An 18,894-nucleotide genomic window follows, 5' to 3' on the forward strand; every position below is an offset into this window, starting at 1 on the left:
CATCCTCTGGGACTCCATTGACAGCACATCACGGGTGTTAACGAACTAGCCTTTATTGAAACCCTTCACGACCACCTCTTGGCACAACTCAATAAAAAACGCACTTGCATGTGGCAACAACATACTTGACGAGCGTGACGAACCGTGTCAATGTAACCGACATATTGTCTCAAAAAGATACGGGGTTTTTGCAGACCATAGCGTCATTATTTTCCAGTTTAACGCTTTTATAAAAGCCGTACCAAAAACCCTGAGATTTGTCAGTACGATCATGCAAAAGACGACTTTGAGGGTCTACGTACGGCTTTGTCAGCAATTAACTTCTCTTCGAGCATAGCCGATGACAAAATGAACACTGACTGGCATCAGTGGGAAGACACGTTTCTTTGAACGGTCTCTGACTATATACAGACCTAGATGTCTGGTTCCATAGTGATCAAGAAAAAGAAATCTACAAGACAACAGTTGAAATTATCTCCTTCGAGCCTCCTAAGATAGCAGATAAATAAAAAACTTGCGCAAAACAGTTAAGCGCATGTTCATGCTGTGGAACAGCCGTGATGAGTTTCTTGGTTCCGTCGAGTCCGACCTCAACACAAACGTTAAGCGTTTTTGGTCTATATCGAAGCTGAATTCCAAATCGCATACAATTCCTGATCGAGTCTCGACGCCAATATCAGCCAGTGCATTCGCTGACCCAGGTAATCGTACGCCGTTAAAAGATCTTCAGCCGAAAATCCTCGGGAAATAGCCAATCTGTTTAACTCCTACTTCGCATCAGTTTTCGCCCATGACACCCCCTTCCCCCCCTCCCCCCCCCTCCCCCTTGAACTGGAAGCGCTGCCAATGCTCATGCCCTTGATGTCACAATAGCTACAGGACCTGATAAAATCCCAGCGAAACTTCTTAAGGAAACAGCCTCTTTTTTTTAATCGCACCATCTCTTTGTAAGCTGTTTAACAAGTCATTAAGCACTGGTTCTTTTCCGAAGAACTGGAAGGACCTAAGCAAACGTTGCTTCTGTTTTTAAAAAGGATGAGGCCGAGTGCACAGGGAATTACCGGCCCATCTCTTTACCGTCACTGTTATCCAAAGTCTTGGAGCGATGTGTATTTAACACTTCAAGGATAGAATGTACGAGGTGGTAAGAGATTGTCAACATGGATTCATTAGAGGGAAATCATGCACCTCCAACCTTTTGCAAGTTTTGAACCACGTGGGTTCCCTACTAGAAGACGGAAAACAGGTGGATGATCTATATGGATATGTCTATGGCCTTCGATAATGTTAACCATGGCTGCCTGCTTCAAATGTTTCATGAGTTCGGATTTGGAGGCAACGTTTTGAGGTGGTTTAGCTCTTACCTGATGGGTCGCTACCAACGTGTAACAGTGCTACGCAGGTGAAACCCTGACCCTCTGCCTGTCTGCTCCGGAGTACCTAAGGGCTCCATTTTAGGCCCGATGTTATTTCTAATCTATGTAAATAACTTGCCCGATTCGGTCCTGACGAGCCATGTTGCCATGTTTGCCGATGAAACAAAGATATATAAACAAATTAAGTCTCGGGAAAATGCTGCGTACCTACATGTCAAGCTGACTTGCTTGCTGGCTAGTTGACAGACGTCACAGTTACAGCTGGCTGAGATTTTCATTTCTTACAGTGCGACGCGCCTTACCGTGACCACCCAGGGTATCTTCCTCCTTGTTCATAAAATACAAAACGACATGTTATCAATAATTCGTTGTTGTGTCACTTGCCTGTTGGACTTTGGCAAGGAGGTGTGACCGTTAATCAAATTCGCGTATCCTGATTGGCTAACTTGTAAAAAGAGTTTGTTAGGTGGCCACGGTAAGGCGCGTCGCACTGTTAAAGTCTTGCTGGCTGACAGTGAAGTGCAGGTATTTTTTCCCCAGGAACGTTAAATTGTAACCAAGATTGACGTAGGAACACACAGCTAATGTTTAGTGCAACATACGAGTAATTTTCTGTGAAAGTGTCGTTTGGTACTCCTGCTTAATCTGTTAATATCTTGCTATCGATCCGTAATGGCGGCGAATACTTCGTGAGCACGAGCACATGGTGAAAAAGCTCGCTAAGTCCACTGGGACTACGTCACTTGATTGCGCAATTTTGCAGATTTGTCTCGACGACGACAAAGCCCATTTTCTGACTCCGTCCTGGCCCTGAAGGCCTGGCCGGAGTAACAAAAAAAATTTATATTAATTTTTTTTGTAAGGAGCTTTGCAGCAGATAATTGTAAATATAACAGGTGGTCAAGTGAACCATTCGGCATTCAAACAATAACACAAGAGTTGTATTAAGAATTTCTGAATCTTTTATTTTCTTCTAATAAGGGTCGATTTCGATAAGCATTTTACAAAGAAAATTAACGATATAAACGTTACAAGACGTTTCGACGACTTCATGCCATCATTGTCAAATGCGGAAAACTTAGTGACATAAGTGGTATTTATGTAGACAGAAATAGAGTGAGAAAATGTTCATGTAAATGAACATTAAAATAAAGAGTTTCGCGCGGATAGAGTACGCTTGAGTGTTGTGTCGGTCGTTTCTTTCTAATAAAGAGTATTTTAAAATTTAAACACTCAAGCTTCCCTCGGCATTTCTTAAGGACTTTGAAGTTCCCATGAATGTTCACCAGTCTTAAATTCTAATCGTTCATGAGATGCTTACCAATTACGGAATGTTTATGTTCCTCTTCATGTAGGTGGAGGTGGCGGAACGTACGATATATAACTTGCGTCTTACTAAATAAATGTGCCTTCATATTTGGGGCAAAAGAAAGGGCTGGAGATAAAGTAGCCATTGTTTGCTTTTTTAAAGAAAATTAACCTTAAAAAAGGTATTTTTTCGTAGAGTTTGTTTTTATCTTGAGCTGTGAGTGCTGAAATCTATGTATTAATAAATGGCTTGATTGCATGTGACGTCATGGCGGCCTTGTTGGTGGTTAGGAACAATAAGATTTTTCTCCTCTGCGAGTTGACTTCCATTTTATGCAAATTATGTGAGTAAATTTTCTTTGGTTTTGGAACCAACATGGCGGTAATGCAATCAACCTTTGTCTCGTGTGCATGTGTATATATGGACATATAGAGAAATAAGGAATGTATTCTGTTGTTAAGTTTTCCATGCTTTCCATTCTGGAGGGCTTATTGATGTGCTACACACAAGAAAAAAAATTTTTTTATTAAAAATGAAATTTCACCACCCTTGTAGGGACTCAGATGTAGATTTTTGCAGATCGATTTGTGAGGACCTCCTTAAAGTCCCTCTTCGTAGAGACTTTTTTGTGTGCCCCACATTCTAAACAGACCCCGCAATGCTCATCAGTGTATCCATATTTCTGTCCCTGTAATTGTGCAGCCGTGAACGCACACACACAAATACACAAACACGTGCGCAAAAAACCCATTTACAAATAGAAGTCAGACTTGGGCAAAAATTTTAACGGCGATTTTGTATAATCACGTTGTTCCGGGTGAGTGAACATTTTTTTCAGTAGTGCACTGCGTTTTCCACTTTTCCTTAGGTGAAACTTTTCAAGAAATGTGCCATGTCTGTCATTTGGTTGGGTTAATTCTATTCAGTATTGTTATTGAGCCATTTTTGTACTTTATTGGTCGGAGTTTGTTCATCTGCAGGAGGGTACCAGGTGAGGGCCGGGAGGGCCTGGGTCGAAGGTTGTTGCTTGCGGCTGTATATGTTAGTCTTGTGAATTTTCCTCTCTGCCACCTGCAATAAATTAATTAAACAATTAATTTATTAATGAAAATATTAATAAATAGAGAAATAGTTAACTACAGAAGTTTGTTTTGATCTGTTAAAAAATTGCTGTAAACACTTTGAAAAGGAAGTGTTTCGTTCCTATTTTGTGTATCGTATTTCTAAGCCAAGAGAACATAAACAGCCGAGATTCAAAGTAAAATAGAATGTTCCTTAGAATTACTTTTAGGTCAATGACACTTATCAATCATACCAAAATAATGAAAGCATAGTAATTCAATACTACTAATATCGGGTCGCGTTCGTTAATAGGGACCTTAAGGTGCGACAACGACGACGGCGAAGAAAATGTCGAAGAACACTCGCTTTAATCAGCAAAACACTGGCTCTGCACGTGGTACATGTCTTTGCCGTCCACTACAAAACAACAACGTGAAATGGCCAAATTCAAGGGGTTTTTGGAGAACATGAACACGCCAGGGGAAATTTTCCTTCCTGTTTCTGAACTTAAAAGCCACTACGAACTCTGCTCCTGGATAATTCGGCCATATTAGGCAAATTAAATGAGTTGAAATTATCAAAAGTTAGTCCATAGGCCGCGAATATATCTTTTAAGTTACATCAGATTTTCTGTGGCGTCGCTGGCGTCCCTGCTTGAAGGGAGAGTGTCAACTGATTTTTAGTGTCACTTGAATGGCCAAAACATATATTTGTGTGGTTGTAAAAGATCAAATAATGGTTCAGTGTTGTTAACAATAATCTTACTTGTGCACAGAAACTAGTGTCATTAATCTTTGGCTGTGGATGGCTAGATGGAAATGGATTATAACTTGAGTATTTTGGAAACATTGCTAAAAACTAACAATATAGTTTATTCTACCTCGGATAAGTCATTTCATAGTTTTCTACCAGTGCTGCAACAGCAATTTCATCTTCGAAAAAAGGTTTTGACGAACATACAGCAAAATCTCCTTGACAATGCCCCTTTAACCTACTAACGAACAAGCGTGACCCGATATGAACAGTATTGGGTTACACTGTTGGCTGTTGAAATTTTCCAGCCATCCAAGAAAGAAATAACGTAAAATAACTAAAAAACCTTCAGACTACCACCTAACGTCCTAGTGGTGCATCACGAATGATTCACTTCTTACATTTTATGGAACCAACCAATTGATCAAGAAAGGAGAGACCATTTGTCAACTGTGGTGATTTCACGATCATTGCTATATAAATAATATGCGAATTCGATCCAATCTAACGTTTGGACGTCAGTTACCTTGATCCTGGTTATTAAGTCTTGGCATTCTTTATTACTTTCCTCTATTTCGTGCTGAAGTTTGGTAAAACGCCTTTTCTCCAATTGTTGTTCTTTGTTAGTTCTTTTATCCTGCGTCTCAAGTTTCATTTGTAGTTCCTGTGTAAAAAGAGTGTTTGGAATGACTTAAAACCTAACCGACGTTCACAAGTAATTTATTATTGGAGAGATTTAGAAGAAGCAGAAGTAACCATGTGACCATTTTTGACCTGCATTTGCCGGTCACTGTTTTGAGTTTCTCAACAAAATTGAAGCGTTAGCATCCAAGGCCAGAATTGTTTTGCACTATTTTCATCTATGTATTTTTTTCAAGAGAACATAAAATGCAAATCTCACGTTTGGCGTTTACCATAAACGCGATTCTACTAATCTCTCTGTTGTTCGGGGCTGTTTACATAGAAGGAGGATGATCCTAGCACTAGGAAGATCCTACAAGGCGGATCATCCTTGCGCCTATGTTTTCTGTATTCAGTTGACATGCAAAACGTTGCACTTGGCCCTAGCGCTAGGATCTTCCAAGCCAAGAGATAGGAAGATTCTTGCACCATGTAAACTACCTTCCCTGGGAAGATCCTAGTACTAGGAACAAAAAAAGAGCAAACATGGCGGCAGCCGAACGTTCAACTGCTAATTATAAAGGCAGGCAATTTTTCTCTTTTCCTCCTCCACTTGGTAACCACCCTGACCAAAATTTCTGCATGTAAACTAAACGAAAAGTTTCGTCTTCTAAGATCTTCCTCCCTCCATGTAAACAGCCCCTCGTCACCACATGGAATCACCAAAGGAATCTATAGAGAGCCTTCTCGCAGGGTACTATCTATGTTGCCCGACGTCTCTGCTGGTGGGATATGAATTGCATAATAGCGAGGACTAGCCTTTTCATAGGGACTCAGGTAATCATGCAAAGAACGGCAGGATGTAATGGCATAAAAATTATCCGTAATGCGTATTAGGGCAGTGGTGAAGGGTAGATGCCAACCACTCCCAATCATGTTTCTCTTATTTTTGTAAGATGAACATTTTCAGCGTACGAAGTTTTTATCTGCCGTTTACTTATCTCCTAGTCAAATCTTTGAAAATCGGCTATTCTTAGAATCAGTTCCTGAGTGTTTATTATTGAAGAATTGTCAGTCGGCATATGGCGGAAGGTTTGACGAGCTAACTAAATATAAGTTTCAAGATGAAATATGCTAATTAAAATCAGCATTAAAAACATCCTAGATTTGTCGTGTTCAAAATGTACAGCCATTAAATATTCAATAGTCCCCTTTATTTCCCATTAAACTGCATGCTATTATTTAACAAGGAGGATTAAAACTCACCGCTATTTTTTCATCTTTCTTTTCAAGTTCTCCAGAAGCTTTTTCTATCCTTTTTTCCAGTTCGTCCAGACTTGGAAGCTTTGAACCAAGTTCCACCAATTTGGCGAGTCTCTTACTCTCGTTTTCGAGTCGCATAGCTTTCTTATTTTTCTTCCTGTCATGTAGAAAAGATTTTTTCAGTTTTCGGTTGACTGATTTGGCAATCTCATATTCTGTTTCCCACGTAGCCCCTGAGTCAAACGTACTCTTGTCAAACCTGTTTGTCTTACCTAGCTACCCTTGCTGTGGCGTTATCTTTTCGCTACCAGTCTCTTTCTTTCCCCTTTCTCCTCAGAAATTGATCCGCGTAGCGGTAACACGAGGAGAAAGAAGAAACTAAACACCTTTGGGGATCAGGGTATTTTAACGTATGAGGTGATTGAGTTTTAAAGAAAAGTTGCCGTTCAGTACTTTCTTGTGATGCTGGGCCGGGTTGTTCGTAAGCCATTAAACACTATTTCACGATTAAAAGTTAACTGAGGTTTCCAGCTAACACGTTAACAGTGTTTCTAAAACCTAATTTTAAGCTAAGGGCAAAGAAAAGTCTAAATCAAAACTGAGGAACAAATATTTTTTTATGAATCTTTATTGATTATTAATTCAACTCGAATCAAAATTCGCGTTAAACCAGGATTAGCTTAATCGGGATTTGAACAACTTGGCCCTGTTTTGTATGCTGTTGAAGAATGTTGTTTGTCTAGTCCCTGAACGGCTTTCTCCCAGGCTCTCACGAGCAATTCTTTTCGGTGACGTAACCGAGGCGAACGGCCGGGACTCCTTGATCCAAAACGGGTTCGAGATGAAACGACAGAGAAAGGATGCTATAACGTTTTTTTTTTTTTATGTAAATAAAATCCAATGGCTTGGTCACTGAAATGATCAAAAAGCTACTCAGTAGTAGTTAATGTTTACGTTTGTAACGTTTACTATGTCGTACAATAAGGTGGTTCTAACTCTCGTGTCTGTGGAAGAAATCCGAAAGTTTGGCCATTCAAATGAAAGCTTTTGGGCAGTACGTTCCTCGGCGTAGTGCCGTTACTTAGTGCTATGCAAGGTGATTTTATCTTTTCAGCTCGTCAAAGAAATTGTAAGCCATTAAAATACAAGTTTGCTGTTTGGGAGGGGGGGGGTGGCATTTTGGTATAGAAAATCCCAACACATTACCTGAATAAAGAAAACGCAGGGCTTTTGCGCTCTATGATAGCGTCACCTTGAATGCATGGTGAGAGTTTTAGGGGAGTGGACCCTTGTGAAAGTGCACCGATCTCTCAGGGGTAGGGCCTGGGGCCCGTTTCTCGAAAGTCACGGTAACTTACCGGGCCCTATAAGAAGTTAATTCTTGTTAGCTTTGAATACTAAATTTTAAAATCTTACAATTCTATAAAAACATTGGCCAAGTACCATGTCTGTAATCACTGTGTAGTCGGCGAAAAAACTAAAATATACTTATCGGGCACAGTAAGTTGCCGGGTCTTTCGAGAAACGTGCCCCAGGTTCGCAAAATACATTCAACATAAGTTCAAGGTACTCGCCTGTACATAGCCTGGGCTCCAAGGCAGTTCTCTTCACTAAACCTCACATCTTTTCGAAATCCTTTCAGAGACAGATTAGCCATGTCGACAAAGTCATGTCGTTCGATAATCTCTCTCTTTTGTGATCTTTGGAGCCGCTTTAATGCTCTGTTTTCATCTCTTAAACCATCCACTGTGTCACCAAGCTTCTTAGCTTCAAACTCCAGCGTCTTCGCCTTGTGTTGCGTCCGCAAAGCTATTTCGTACAAAAGTCGATCCATTGCTGATTGTTCGGGTTTGTATTTTCTTCTCGGTAATAAGTTGTAGCCTCTTTGCTTTATCTTCTTTTCACCTAAAATAGAAATACGTGATCAAACGCGTGAACTGAAAATTCTAATGGACCGGCTAAGCTAGCCTCCCACGCAGTCGTTTTTAGGGAAGAAGGTAATACTAGTCTCCTAAAAACGACTGCGTGGGAGGTTAGGCTCAAGCTGGCCTGAAAGAAGCCGTGCAGCCACTTTTGAACAGTAATGAATTGCAATAACGGTTAAAGGGAGGGATTCACATTTCACACAGCGCATGTGCATGAATCTAAATGCTTTTTTCTCTTTCTTATCAACTTTATGGCCTTAAAAATCCCACTCACATGTACTTCAGTAATCACATTCTATAATTAGTCCAAGCAAAATGACTGATGACCAAAATTCACAGAAAATGTTAGTGGATTGTACTCATATTGTCGATATTGAATCTAGCGTTGACCCTATAGGAGTTATTCCACGGTTGATGTGTTTACGGTTATTTGTATGCGAAATAGCGCAATCATGTGAAAAAATTACCACCCGAGTTACCTATTCCCTTTCGAATCGTTCATAAACAACGAATTCAATTAAACAGACTTGGGTCATAGCGAGCAAAGGCGAAAAAGTATTTTGATTCATGGACATGCGCAGAACCGAGAATCCCTCCCTTTAAAATTTACTACAGCCCGGAACATTCGTTCAGTCCTGGATGCGACAGAGATTACAAAGCGCCACAAATGTTATCGAATGAATATAAATATATGAAACATATATTTGAACTTCGGGTGAAAGATCAAATAGAAGAAAGATCCTCGCAGTTATTTACGCAACTTTTTAAAGCAGTTGCGAAAAGAAAGCCATGACCTCTACGATGCCGGTGCAGTGCTCTACCAACTGAGCTATCAAGCCAACTGGGAGCTGGTCACATTGTGAGTTCGTAATATATCCGTGAAGGATGAATATATGAGAGATATATTTGAACTGCTATTCAGGGAGGACACATTCCTGCCTAATGAAATCTCCTTCCCAGTACGGAACACATCGACTGCCGCTTACATGACGCATCAAGAGCATTTTAAAGGAAGATATAGATGATTCTTGGGTGGATTTATTGCCAGCTATAAACAACTGACAAGGAGCTAACTCGCCGACTTCTCGGGTTTTTGTTAAAATCTAAAGAAAAAAGACCTATAATTTGACATATCGCGAAAAATAAATTTTGAGTGGATTCAGCAAGGTATTACCAATCTTGGCAATCAAATTAAAGCTTTTCGGTATAAATCAAATAGGTCTGATATGATCGCAGACCCCAAAAGGTAACCGAAAAGCATAAGAAACCTTGTATCGACTACCTCCCGTCGGTTCTCCCCGATCCCTAAATTTAGAATCATGACATGCACAAGACTTGTGTCGCTGTTTTTTGACTGGCTGTGGCAGCTTACTTTACGTCTGTTTCAGACGCCTCGCGTTCATGTAAAAACAAGATAGTGTCGAAGTTTTCTATGTTGTGTGCCTTTATAAAGAAATAGGTAAGAAACCATTTAGACTTTCTCAAAGTCGCTCGCTAGCTTCTTATTGAATGGATTTGGCACGAGCTCTCGCTCGCTCGCGCTCCGTGCTCGCTCTCTAGAGCTCTGACGATCGCGCTTCGCGCTTCTAAGCAAGGTACGTGGACGATCGCGCTTTGCGCTCCCTGAGCTCGACTTGTAAGCAAGTCTAGAAACCATTTGATTTGGTGCAGTAAAACTTCACCGCATACTATTACCTAAATTTAAGCATAACCTTTATGAGAATCAAAAGCAACCTCCATTTTCCAGGCAAAAACCATCGGCTTGGATCAAGAAATTCTGTATCGAGTTTACTATGTGAAATCCTTTAAAACAACAAATGAATGTAAATTCATAAGATATGTTCAGCAATTTTTCTAAATCAGTACTAGATATTGTCTAAAAATATCAAAGTGATCCGAGTGTATAGACCGAATTAGATTACGACCAGATTTATAAAACATTAATAAGTGGAAGAATCGAAACACAAACGATCGGAATACGAAAATTTAGTCTGTAAAACTTATAAAAGCTTATAAAACGATTATGAAGCGACATCTGTGTACTGATATTTTTTCAAATATGCAGACATGTCAACCTTAGTTATCAATTCAGCGTCACTGAGATAATACGAACTTAAAATAGCGGTTTATTATGATGTTATCTGGTTGCTAAGAACCTGGAAACATTTGTTGGGGCTGATTTAAAAAATAATTTTTCAAATGTCTTTCTAGCTCCAAGTAATGGTTTTTCTAACGTTTATCAGAATTAAAATTGTAAAAAAAGAATTTGAGTTTCCTTTGAATTTATTTTGGAATTGAAAATCCAGGCTATCTACTTATTTTTTTGTAATTTTTTCACTTAAAACTGTACAGTACTTTGTTACGATTAAGTTATTTTGCTCTTAGAAACGGAATCTTACCTTCACCTCTAAAAATGCCGAATGATCGATAGTTTCGCCGACAATTCTAATTTATGTCACTAAAATAAGCTTATTTTTTTCTCTGTGAAACTGCAATTGAAGGATTCGTTCCTGTAGCTGTCTTGCAGAAACACAATTAAGAATAATTGTGTCACACCGCTTAATTAATGTTAGCTGTGGTTAACCAACAGGAATAAATAATTGATGAGAATTCACTAAGTGCATTCATTGAAACAATACAATTCTTAATGTTTGGAATAATCTTTGTGTGTGTTTCGTTTACATTTGAAAAGGAAAACCTGATGTAAAAGAAAGAAACGTTTAACAATTTTCTTTACGACGCAGTTCCGCTGCTTCGTGACTTTGTTTTTAAAAATTTGTTTCAGCTGTGAAAACAAAAAGTAACGCGTAGATAGCTTCCTCAGGGGAAATAGTTTATTTTATTTCTTCCTAAATGTTGATTCAATTTATAGATTTATTACAAACACACTGGATTCACGAAATTCACTTTCACATGAGGTTCTTAGCGTGTTGTCGCGCTGAACTCCAGCGCTGTTGCTATCTTTCCGTTCGCTTCTTGTCTTATAAAACGTTAACCTCAGTCGCTTTCGAGTTAAAATTGATTTTTTGCAAATAATAGGCGAGAGAAAAAGGCGAACATAAAAGCGACAATTTCATAACGTTTCAAGACTAACAGTCCTTTTTTCTGAAATCACAAGAAAAACTGCTCACGAAATACAAATGCGCCTTTTGCACGGCTTTTAGCTGTGAAAAAAATTAGTCACTTGAACGCCTTGGATAGAGATACAGATACAATGAGAAGAAAACAACACAACCATGCAGAGAAAAGCTTCCGATCGAAAGTCCAAGACGTGCCTCACAAACGATGAATATTACATCCAAAAGGACGAAAATGAAATATTCATCATTCGCAACCATGAGACAAAGGAAACAGTCTGCGGTATTGAGGTTCGGCTCACCCGTTGGGCGCCTTGAGGGAGAAGTGTCATGGCATTTTTGACCTCTTTTGTTAAAAATGGTGAAACAAAGCGTTCGCTTAGCTACAAAATAATTCTAGAACGAGAGGAAAGAAATCGACTCATTTCTTAAAAGGGACACCTCGTGTTCTCTTCTAGCGCAGTTTGGTGACAAAAATGCGAGAACTTGACAAACATTAGCCTAACATTTTTCAAGTTTCAATCCATCCCGACCTATACTCTGTCTCTAGCCAGAGGCACTAATCGACAGTTTTATTACACTGGGGTGATAATTTATAACAAAATTGGCAATTGTTTTTGTTTGTTTGGTTTGTTTCTGTTGACACAAGAACTTTTTTAAGTTATGAAATGACATCAAATCTGCGTGATACGTCTTTTTAACCACTGAGTAACAGCGAGACTGGAGGCAAGCTGAACAATTTACTGGATTCATAAATGTGCGTCGATAGCACCCGTTGCCACGTATGAACCAAGTACTTGGCCCAAAATCCGTAGCATCTTCTCTCAGTGTTTATAACAATGGTCCACAACACCAAAAATTGTTGACGTAACATATCAAACACGACTGAGAATGCGTTTGGTATTTCAACGGATTTCCCAACGGCGTAGCACCGTTTTTTTTTTTTTTTCTTTTTCTTTTTTTTTCAACCAACTTCCAGGTCCTTGGAAATCGGAAGAAATACTCTTTCGTGTTTGATGTAGCTTCTCAAGGCATTACTAATTCTTGGAGAAATTCAGAGAAAAAGTTTACCAAATTTTATGATAATTAAGAGCACACTGATTTCCAAACCATTACGGCTGCAACGCTTTAAAGCTTTGTTTTCGCTGGACCCTGATAACCTGCACCTGCATTGTTTTTAAGGGTTGGGAGCATTGTTCAGTTCTTCGTGCTTTTTCTGCTCGGAAAACAGATGTGAGACGTTACAAACGGTACGTGCAGGTTGCTCCTTCACAGTAGAGATCTACTTTGTTTTCTACTATGAATTATTAATGACTTTTAGAATCAACATTGAGGGGAAGGGACAGCCGAATACATACATACATATAGCTATATTCCAATATTTGAACCAAGCTTTTCAAATAACTGTTACAAGAATTGTAGTTAATTCGAATTAACTTCAAAGAAATGGAATATAGCTATATGTATATACAGCTATTTTCCTTTTCCCATACTCACAACAGGATGAATACTCCACTTTTCTGATTGAACTACCAAGCTTTTAAAACATTTACTATCAGTTCCTGTATTTACGATAATTTCTCTTCTTTTTTCATGCCCCCCTCGCTCATCCCCCAACCGAGTATCTAGACAACAAAAAACTTAATACCTATAATATCGCAAAAATACGATTTATCGTTGGTATAGAAAAAAATCCACAAAATACATGGTTGCAATTTACCCGTCGTCGATTGTCGAGAGTTACTGACTTCAGGAGAATCCCTTTGCTCTGGTTCCTTGCTCCTAACAGTCCGACTTGATGAGCTAGTGTCGCTCTCCATTTTTGCCACAACTTTTTCAAAGGAGCATAACAAAAGCAACAACAAAGAAAAGACAAGAAAAAGAATACACAATTAACAAGAAGGAAAGAAAAAAGATAAAAGAAGGATTGTCTTTGTCTTCCATAATTTCAAACTTCCTTTAACTTGGAAGCATTATATTTTATTTATCGTACAGACCGCTTCCGCCTTTCAGGAGGCGGGCCGCTTTACTAACAACGTACTCAATCAGGTAATATAATGTCCTATTAAAAAACAGAAAAGCCGCACAAAAGAACTTCCGATTTCGACAAAAAACAACAACACTTAGGTCGTTTGGAAAGTGTTAAAAGCATACAGTATTGCAAAAGCACAAAATTAATTATAAACCTAAATTACATCAACGGGGATTGATACCAATTTTTCACGGAAACAAAAACTTGATTAAATAAACTTGATCAACTGCATATTTGTTTAGTTGTTAATGGAGTTCATTAATTTCTGTGGTTGAGAATTTTTTAACAAAAATATTTTTAAGTGTGTCTCTATTTTGTCATGAAACTCACCCCTATGAGTTGGGAGTAATTCTTAGGGCAGAAAAGAGAATGAGTTTCATCTTTGATTTGGTTGCAATTCAAGTAGGAAAAGTCCTTGAACTATAGAAATGGTTACTCTGTCGAGTTCAATCATTAATGATTTATGATTTCCAAGACCGAGAGGAGTATATGTAATACGTATTCTTTATCAAGAGAATATATTGTGAGTATTGGAAATTGTTGTGTCAATTTTGCACAGGATCAGTTAATACTAACCTGAAGTTTCTTTTGGTAAGGCTTGGCTACTCAAACATTCTGTGAAAGTAGTTGGGGTCGTAAGTCTACAATCGCGGCTTGGATTTTTAAAGTTCTGATTTTCATTCCTGCATTTCTCTATCAAGAGATCGTTGCTTCTGTCCGTTTGTTGGGCTGCAACTGAGGGTTTACGAATGCAGTCAGATTCTCTATTCGATTCACCGAATTCACTGGGTGTGAGATGCATTTAAAATCACAGCCTTAGCTTCACAGTGCAACATGTTAGAGCTTGTATGGAGACACAACGTGATGTCCGAAGATAAAGGCAATTGGCGAAACAAACAAAACCAATAGAGTGAATTCGTATAACCCTTTTCTTATACGCTAATGGAAATTATACACGACTGAGGCCGTACTCTCACGCTGGTATGCAAACGGGGGTGGGGGGGAGGGGGGGGAAGAATAGCTAATTTGGGGATTGTTATTTTGAAACTGAATGATCATAATCAGAATTTGAAGTTTGGTGCGTGGTTTCTTTATTATTTTTCCTCTTAGCATCATAAGCATGTAAGGAAGTAGAGGTTATATGAATTCACTCTATTAATTAATCAATTAATAAAGTTCTGCAAGCAAATTAAGTAGCTGTGAAAGAAAGCCTAAAAAAAATCAGGCATGAACGGAGAGCCAGCCCATCACTTCTGCGCCAAAAGAGCAGTGCTCTACCAACTGAGCTTTCAAGCAAACTGGGAGCTACTCATTTTGTGAATCATAATGTACCCGTGAAAGATGAATAAATGAATGTGAATATATTAAACATATATTTGAACTGCTGATGAAAGATTAAATAAAAGAAAGATCCTCGCAGTTAGCCGGTACGCAACTTAAGTAGCTACGAAAAGTAAGCCTGAAAAAATTCAGGCTTGAACGGGATTCGAACCCATGACCTCTGCGCCTTGCACAAGTGCAGCGCTCTACCAACTGACGTATCAAGCCTAGTGGGAGCTGGTCATTATGTGCTGGGATCATAATACACCCGTGACGGAAGTGAAATTGGCTTGGCTTCCCGTGGGTTGCGAAAATGACGCGCACTTTGCAAACTAAACAAAGGGCATGGTAAAGCAAAACCAAAGCAAACGCGAAATTACTTTCGACAAGCAACTGAAAACCGCTCTATCGTCATCCTAGGGACTTTAAGAAACCACAACGGCAACGCCAACGAATACGTACCTTGAAAATATAAGTTCGCGTTACTTGTACTACTTCGCGATTATTCCAATTCCATTATTCCTTCAACTTGTCAATGTGGCCGAACTATCCAGTAACAGAACAGGTGGAAACGGCGTTCAAGTTAAGACAGAGATCGAAAAATTTACCGTCGTGTGCTCACGTTCTCCACAAAGCCTTGAATTTAGTCGAATTTAGTTGAATTTGGCCGAGCACGATGGAGAAATGTACCAAGCCGTTCATAACGCACGTACAGGGCCTTGGTTTTTCTCGTTATATCCTATGACGTTCGCGTTACCGTCGCTGAAGTAGCTTCTTAAACTCCCTATTATCATTTTTAGTGTTGACTTCTCACCTCGTTTGTCCTCTGGGGAGAGGTGGTTGGAGAAATTTGCTGATGATCTCGCACTTTCAATTTCGCAGTCACCTTCATTTTCAAAGGGATAATCTTGGGAGGTTTGTTCGTCTGAATCGTAAAATAAATTAAGAATATATGATCACCACGTACTTCAAATCAAAGTCTGAGTCCACTAAAAAGTCTTCCTGTTAGACATAGAAAATGGTAAGCACACTCGGCATGGCTGAATATAGTTAAGGTAAACACAAGAGGGAGATTTGGAAAGTTTATCCAAGAGAAAATAAGAGGACATGGCCCTTGGGGTATGTGAATATTTAGACGCCGTGAAAATGGAATCTGTTTCCCGAGACATCGGCAAACATATCTGGACGCCTGTAAATGCCACTTAGGAAAGCCATACTGACTATTTAACAGCCGCCAGTTCACAATGCGACGTTGACACGCTCCAATGACTTCTCTTGACGTCACAGTGACCGTTTGCAGACGTCTCGGGCAACGTTTAGACGATGCTTAAAAATAGTATAAGTGAAATTCACATATCCCATCCAACGCCCCTAGTTGCATTCTCTGTCCCCTTATTTTTTCTTGGTTTATCATGATGTCAGATCTTTGGTGTCCGAACATCCCACGTGCAAAGGCAGTCAATATCAAAACCCTTAATCCCAGGCTTGGAGGTCGAGTTCTATTCCAGGCCCCGTTCAGACTAGGTGCCCGTGCCAGGACCCTGTGCCCGGGAACTGAAAAGGACGTTGATGAGACTCCTTGGGGCCCAAAGAGAAATCGTTTCCTCGTCCGTTAATTTAGCACCCGCCATTTTTTTTCTTTTAATGTATCCCAGGGAGGCATAGGGAAACAGGGTGGGAACTGATAAAATCCTGTTCAAAGCATAGTGTCAGTACCAAGGACCCATGCCCGAATACTACCCTTTGAGGTAGTGCCCGTGCTCAGGAAACCCCAAAAAGCTATGTTCAGACTAGTGCCCGCGCCCGAGAACCGAACCCGGGGACCTAATCTAAACAAGGCCACCGTCTCTGCAGACCATCCCCTTGTGCGCCTTCTATTTGGTCAAAATCTTCAGCCTATCATTCCGGAAACTTGCCTTGCTTCTATCCAGGTGAAGAACCTCATTTTCAGTTTTAAATGCAATCTCATTGTACGTACATTAAAAAAGCTTACGTCACCGCGCATAAAGACTGAACAAGTCGTTGCCCTTGTCCCCAGCCGAAGCAAGAGGAAGAAAACCTGAGGGAAACAGGAGCGCAGGCATTCATGGGAAGGGCACGCCTAGCAACATTCCCACAATGACATACGCGCCGTGTTCGACCAAAGGGAGACACCAAGGGAAGAAGCGGTGCAGTAACATTTCAGTCGTGTTACTTCAAAGAAAATACTAGGATCGAATCTGCACTCTGTTTAAGAACGATGCCTCGTTTAGTTACGGCGTATACGTTTTGCGCATCTCGAGATGGTCCGGAAAATTCTGATTTCTTTAGGACGGTGCTCAGTAGTTCAAAGGTATTTTTGCGTTTTTTACACGGTTTACAGCAACTTACAGTAAATTCGGGTGTAACTGCGGATTTTTTCAGTCATTGAGCGTGAGCTTCAATTTGGAAAGAAAATGCCACACATTGTTCCACATTTGAAGCTTGTAAGAAATGTCGTTGCTTGATTATCTCTAAAAAAGTGTTGTTGCCCCCAATTTTGTTTTTGGATTCCTATAGCTTTTGCTAGGTCCTGCTTTTCCCACGGGCATAAAACTGCGCAAAGAAAAATCTCTGTATTAAGAGGCACTGTCTAAACAACTCGAGTTTCCCAGGGCACACTGAGATGCGCAGAACGTATGCGCAGTAGTAAAAGGAGGCTCTGGTTTAATTCTTGCCAGGTTTTTGCCCGCTTGTTCATTACATTAGTTCGACTAGACGTTACGTTTTGAAATACTGTTGACTGAATTTAAGCACAGTGTGAGTTACCCTTTGTTTGTTTTTTTGTTTGTTTTTTTTTTTTTTGTTTTTTTTTTTTTCATATTATGCTTTTGCCGAGCCCACTAATTCCTGCAGGAGTTTCTGCTTGGGTTAAGTGATAAATAATTAATACAAATTTCTTTATTATTTTTCTTCGCAATAAATTAAATCAACTTCCACGGAGCTTTCTGGAAGATAACATCATTTCTTTGTGTGTGAAGTAAAGTACTTTTATTTGTAATTCTTTCGGGATTAAATTCTGTAACTTACTTAAAAAACTTTAGAAAATCAAAAATTCAAATTACTCTGTTTCGGTTAGAGCAAGGTTAGCAGAATACATTTTTAAAGTAAAATCGTCGTCACATCTAGACTTTAACTTTTGTGTAAAACATCCTTTATGAGCTTGTATGAGAGAACAACGAATTACATTTAATTCATTTTTTTTTTCGCTATTCCGGCCTAACGTTTCCTTCGTTTAGGTAAATACATTGTTTATGAACAAACGCTTCTCTTCATTCTATCGAAAATCATGACTTACCTGATAGCATCTGTCGTCCTTTCAAGTAACTCGGATTTAAAAAAACTGTACCCGTGTTATTAGTGAAAGCGTTAATATGAAACAAGACTGCAAGGCATAGTTTTAGATATGTTTCTGTTGAATTCCAGTTTAGTGTGCATCTATTATTAACTCTGGGCTTATTTGGGACAGGTTTTAAATAGTTTAGCATTAGTACTTAAAGGTGTTGATTTTAGTATCATCTAAAATCTAACTAATTGTAGGAAGCGGTAATTGCTTTATAACCGATCAAACAATTATGTTTTTCTTATGGCCTCTCCAATCGCAGTCGATCCCATCTGACACACATGAAAGATATCAGTTCCTGAAAAATTGGATAGGATCATTACAAAATTGTGTCTTGAGACAATGCACATGACACACAGGAGGCAATTAAACAAAACACTAATACTGTTAGTCGAATTTCCGAATGTTTTTAATTAACCGCGAATACAAAGCTCGAATGTCTGTGGTCTGGACCACAGAACTGATTCAAGCAAGAAAAGTGTCACACTTAAAACTTCTCCGACCTTCTAACACACGAACTCAGCTGAAACGCACAATCACTTTAAATGAGTCGACCATTCATTTGCCAACATTTCCAAAAAGCTTCCAAAAAGGTTCGAAAATAATCGATCGGGAGCCGGGAAGGATGAAAGATTCGCCTAGACCTGTTAATAGCGCCCTAACCAGCCCTTACACATCTGGCAGAATTTGTAAAAGCATGGCTTTATGAGTAGTCTCACAGGATGCTGTTTTTCTTGTGGATGGATTTAGTGGAGCCAACCGCTTAGGTGGGGGTGAGGGGGGTGAGGGAAAGGA

General features: G+C 39.5%; 1 protein-coding gene across 1 annotated transcript; it reads right to left on the reverse strand.

Moving 5' to 3' along the window:
• Positions 1–2,328: 2,328 nt before the first annotated feature.
• LOC146454590 (uncharacterized) lies at positions 2,329–14,344 on the reverse strand. The gene is made up of 6 exons (XM_085095131.1): positions 13,995–14,344; positions 13,107–13,217; positions 7,955–8,289; positions 6,388–6,537; positions 5,027–5,164; positions 2,329–3,756 (listed from the first exon to the last, which is right to left on the reverse strand). The coding sequence occupies exons 1-6, from the start codon at positions 14,218–14,220 to the stop codon at positions 3,604–3,606; spliced, it is 1,113 nt and encodes a 370-aa protein (XP_084951257.1). The 5' UTR covers positions 14,221–14,344; the 3' UTR covers positions 2,329–3,603.
• Between the last annotated feature and the right edge of the window lie 4,550 nt (positions 14,345–18,894).

Source organism: Pavona decussata, unplaced genomic scaffold (genome assembly GCF_977016875.1).
Source record: "Pavona decussata unplaced genomic scaffold, jaPavDecu1.1 SCAFFOLD_300, whole genome shotgun sequence".
NCBI lineage: Eukaryota > Metazoa > Cnidaria > Anthozoa > Scleractinia > Agariciidae > Pavona > Pavona decussata.

Excerpts from the sequence above, each read along its gene's own strand:
- LOC146454590 (XM_085095131.1), bottom strand. The coding sequence starts at position 14,220 with ATGCATCTCACACCCAGTGAATTCGGTGAATCGAATAGAGAATCTGAC. Across the intron at positions 8,290-13,106 it reads CTCTCGACAATCGACGACGG|GTGAAAAGAAGATAAAGCAA; the intron begins GTAAATTGCAAC and ends TTTCTATTTTAG. Across the intron at positions 5,165-6,387 it reads AGAAAGATGAAAAAATAGCG|GAACTACAAATGAAACTTGA; the intron begins GTGAGTTTTAAT and ends CTTTTTACACAG.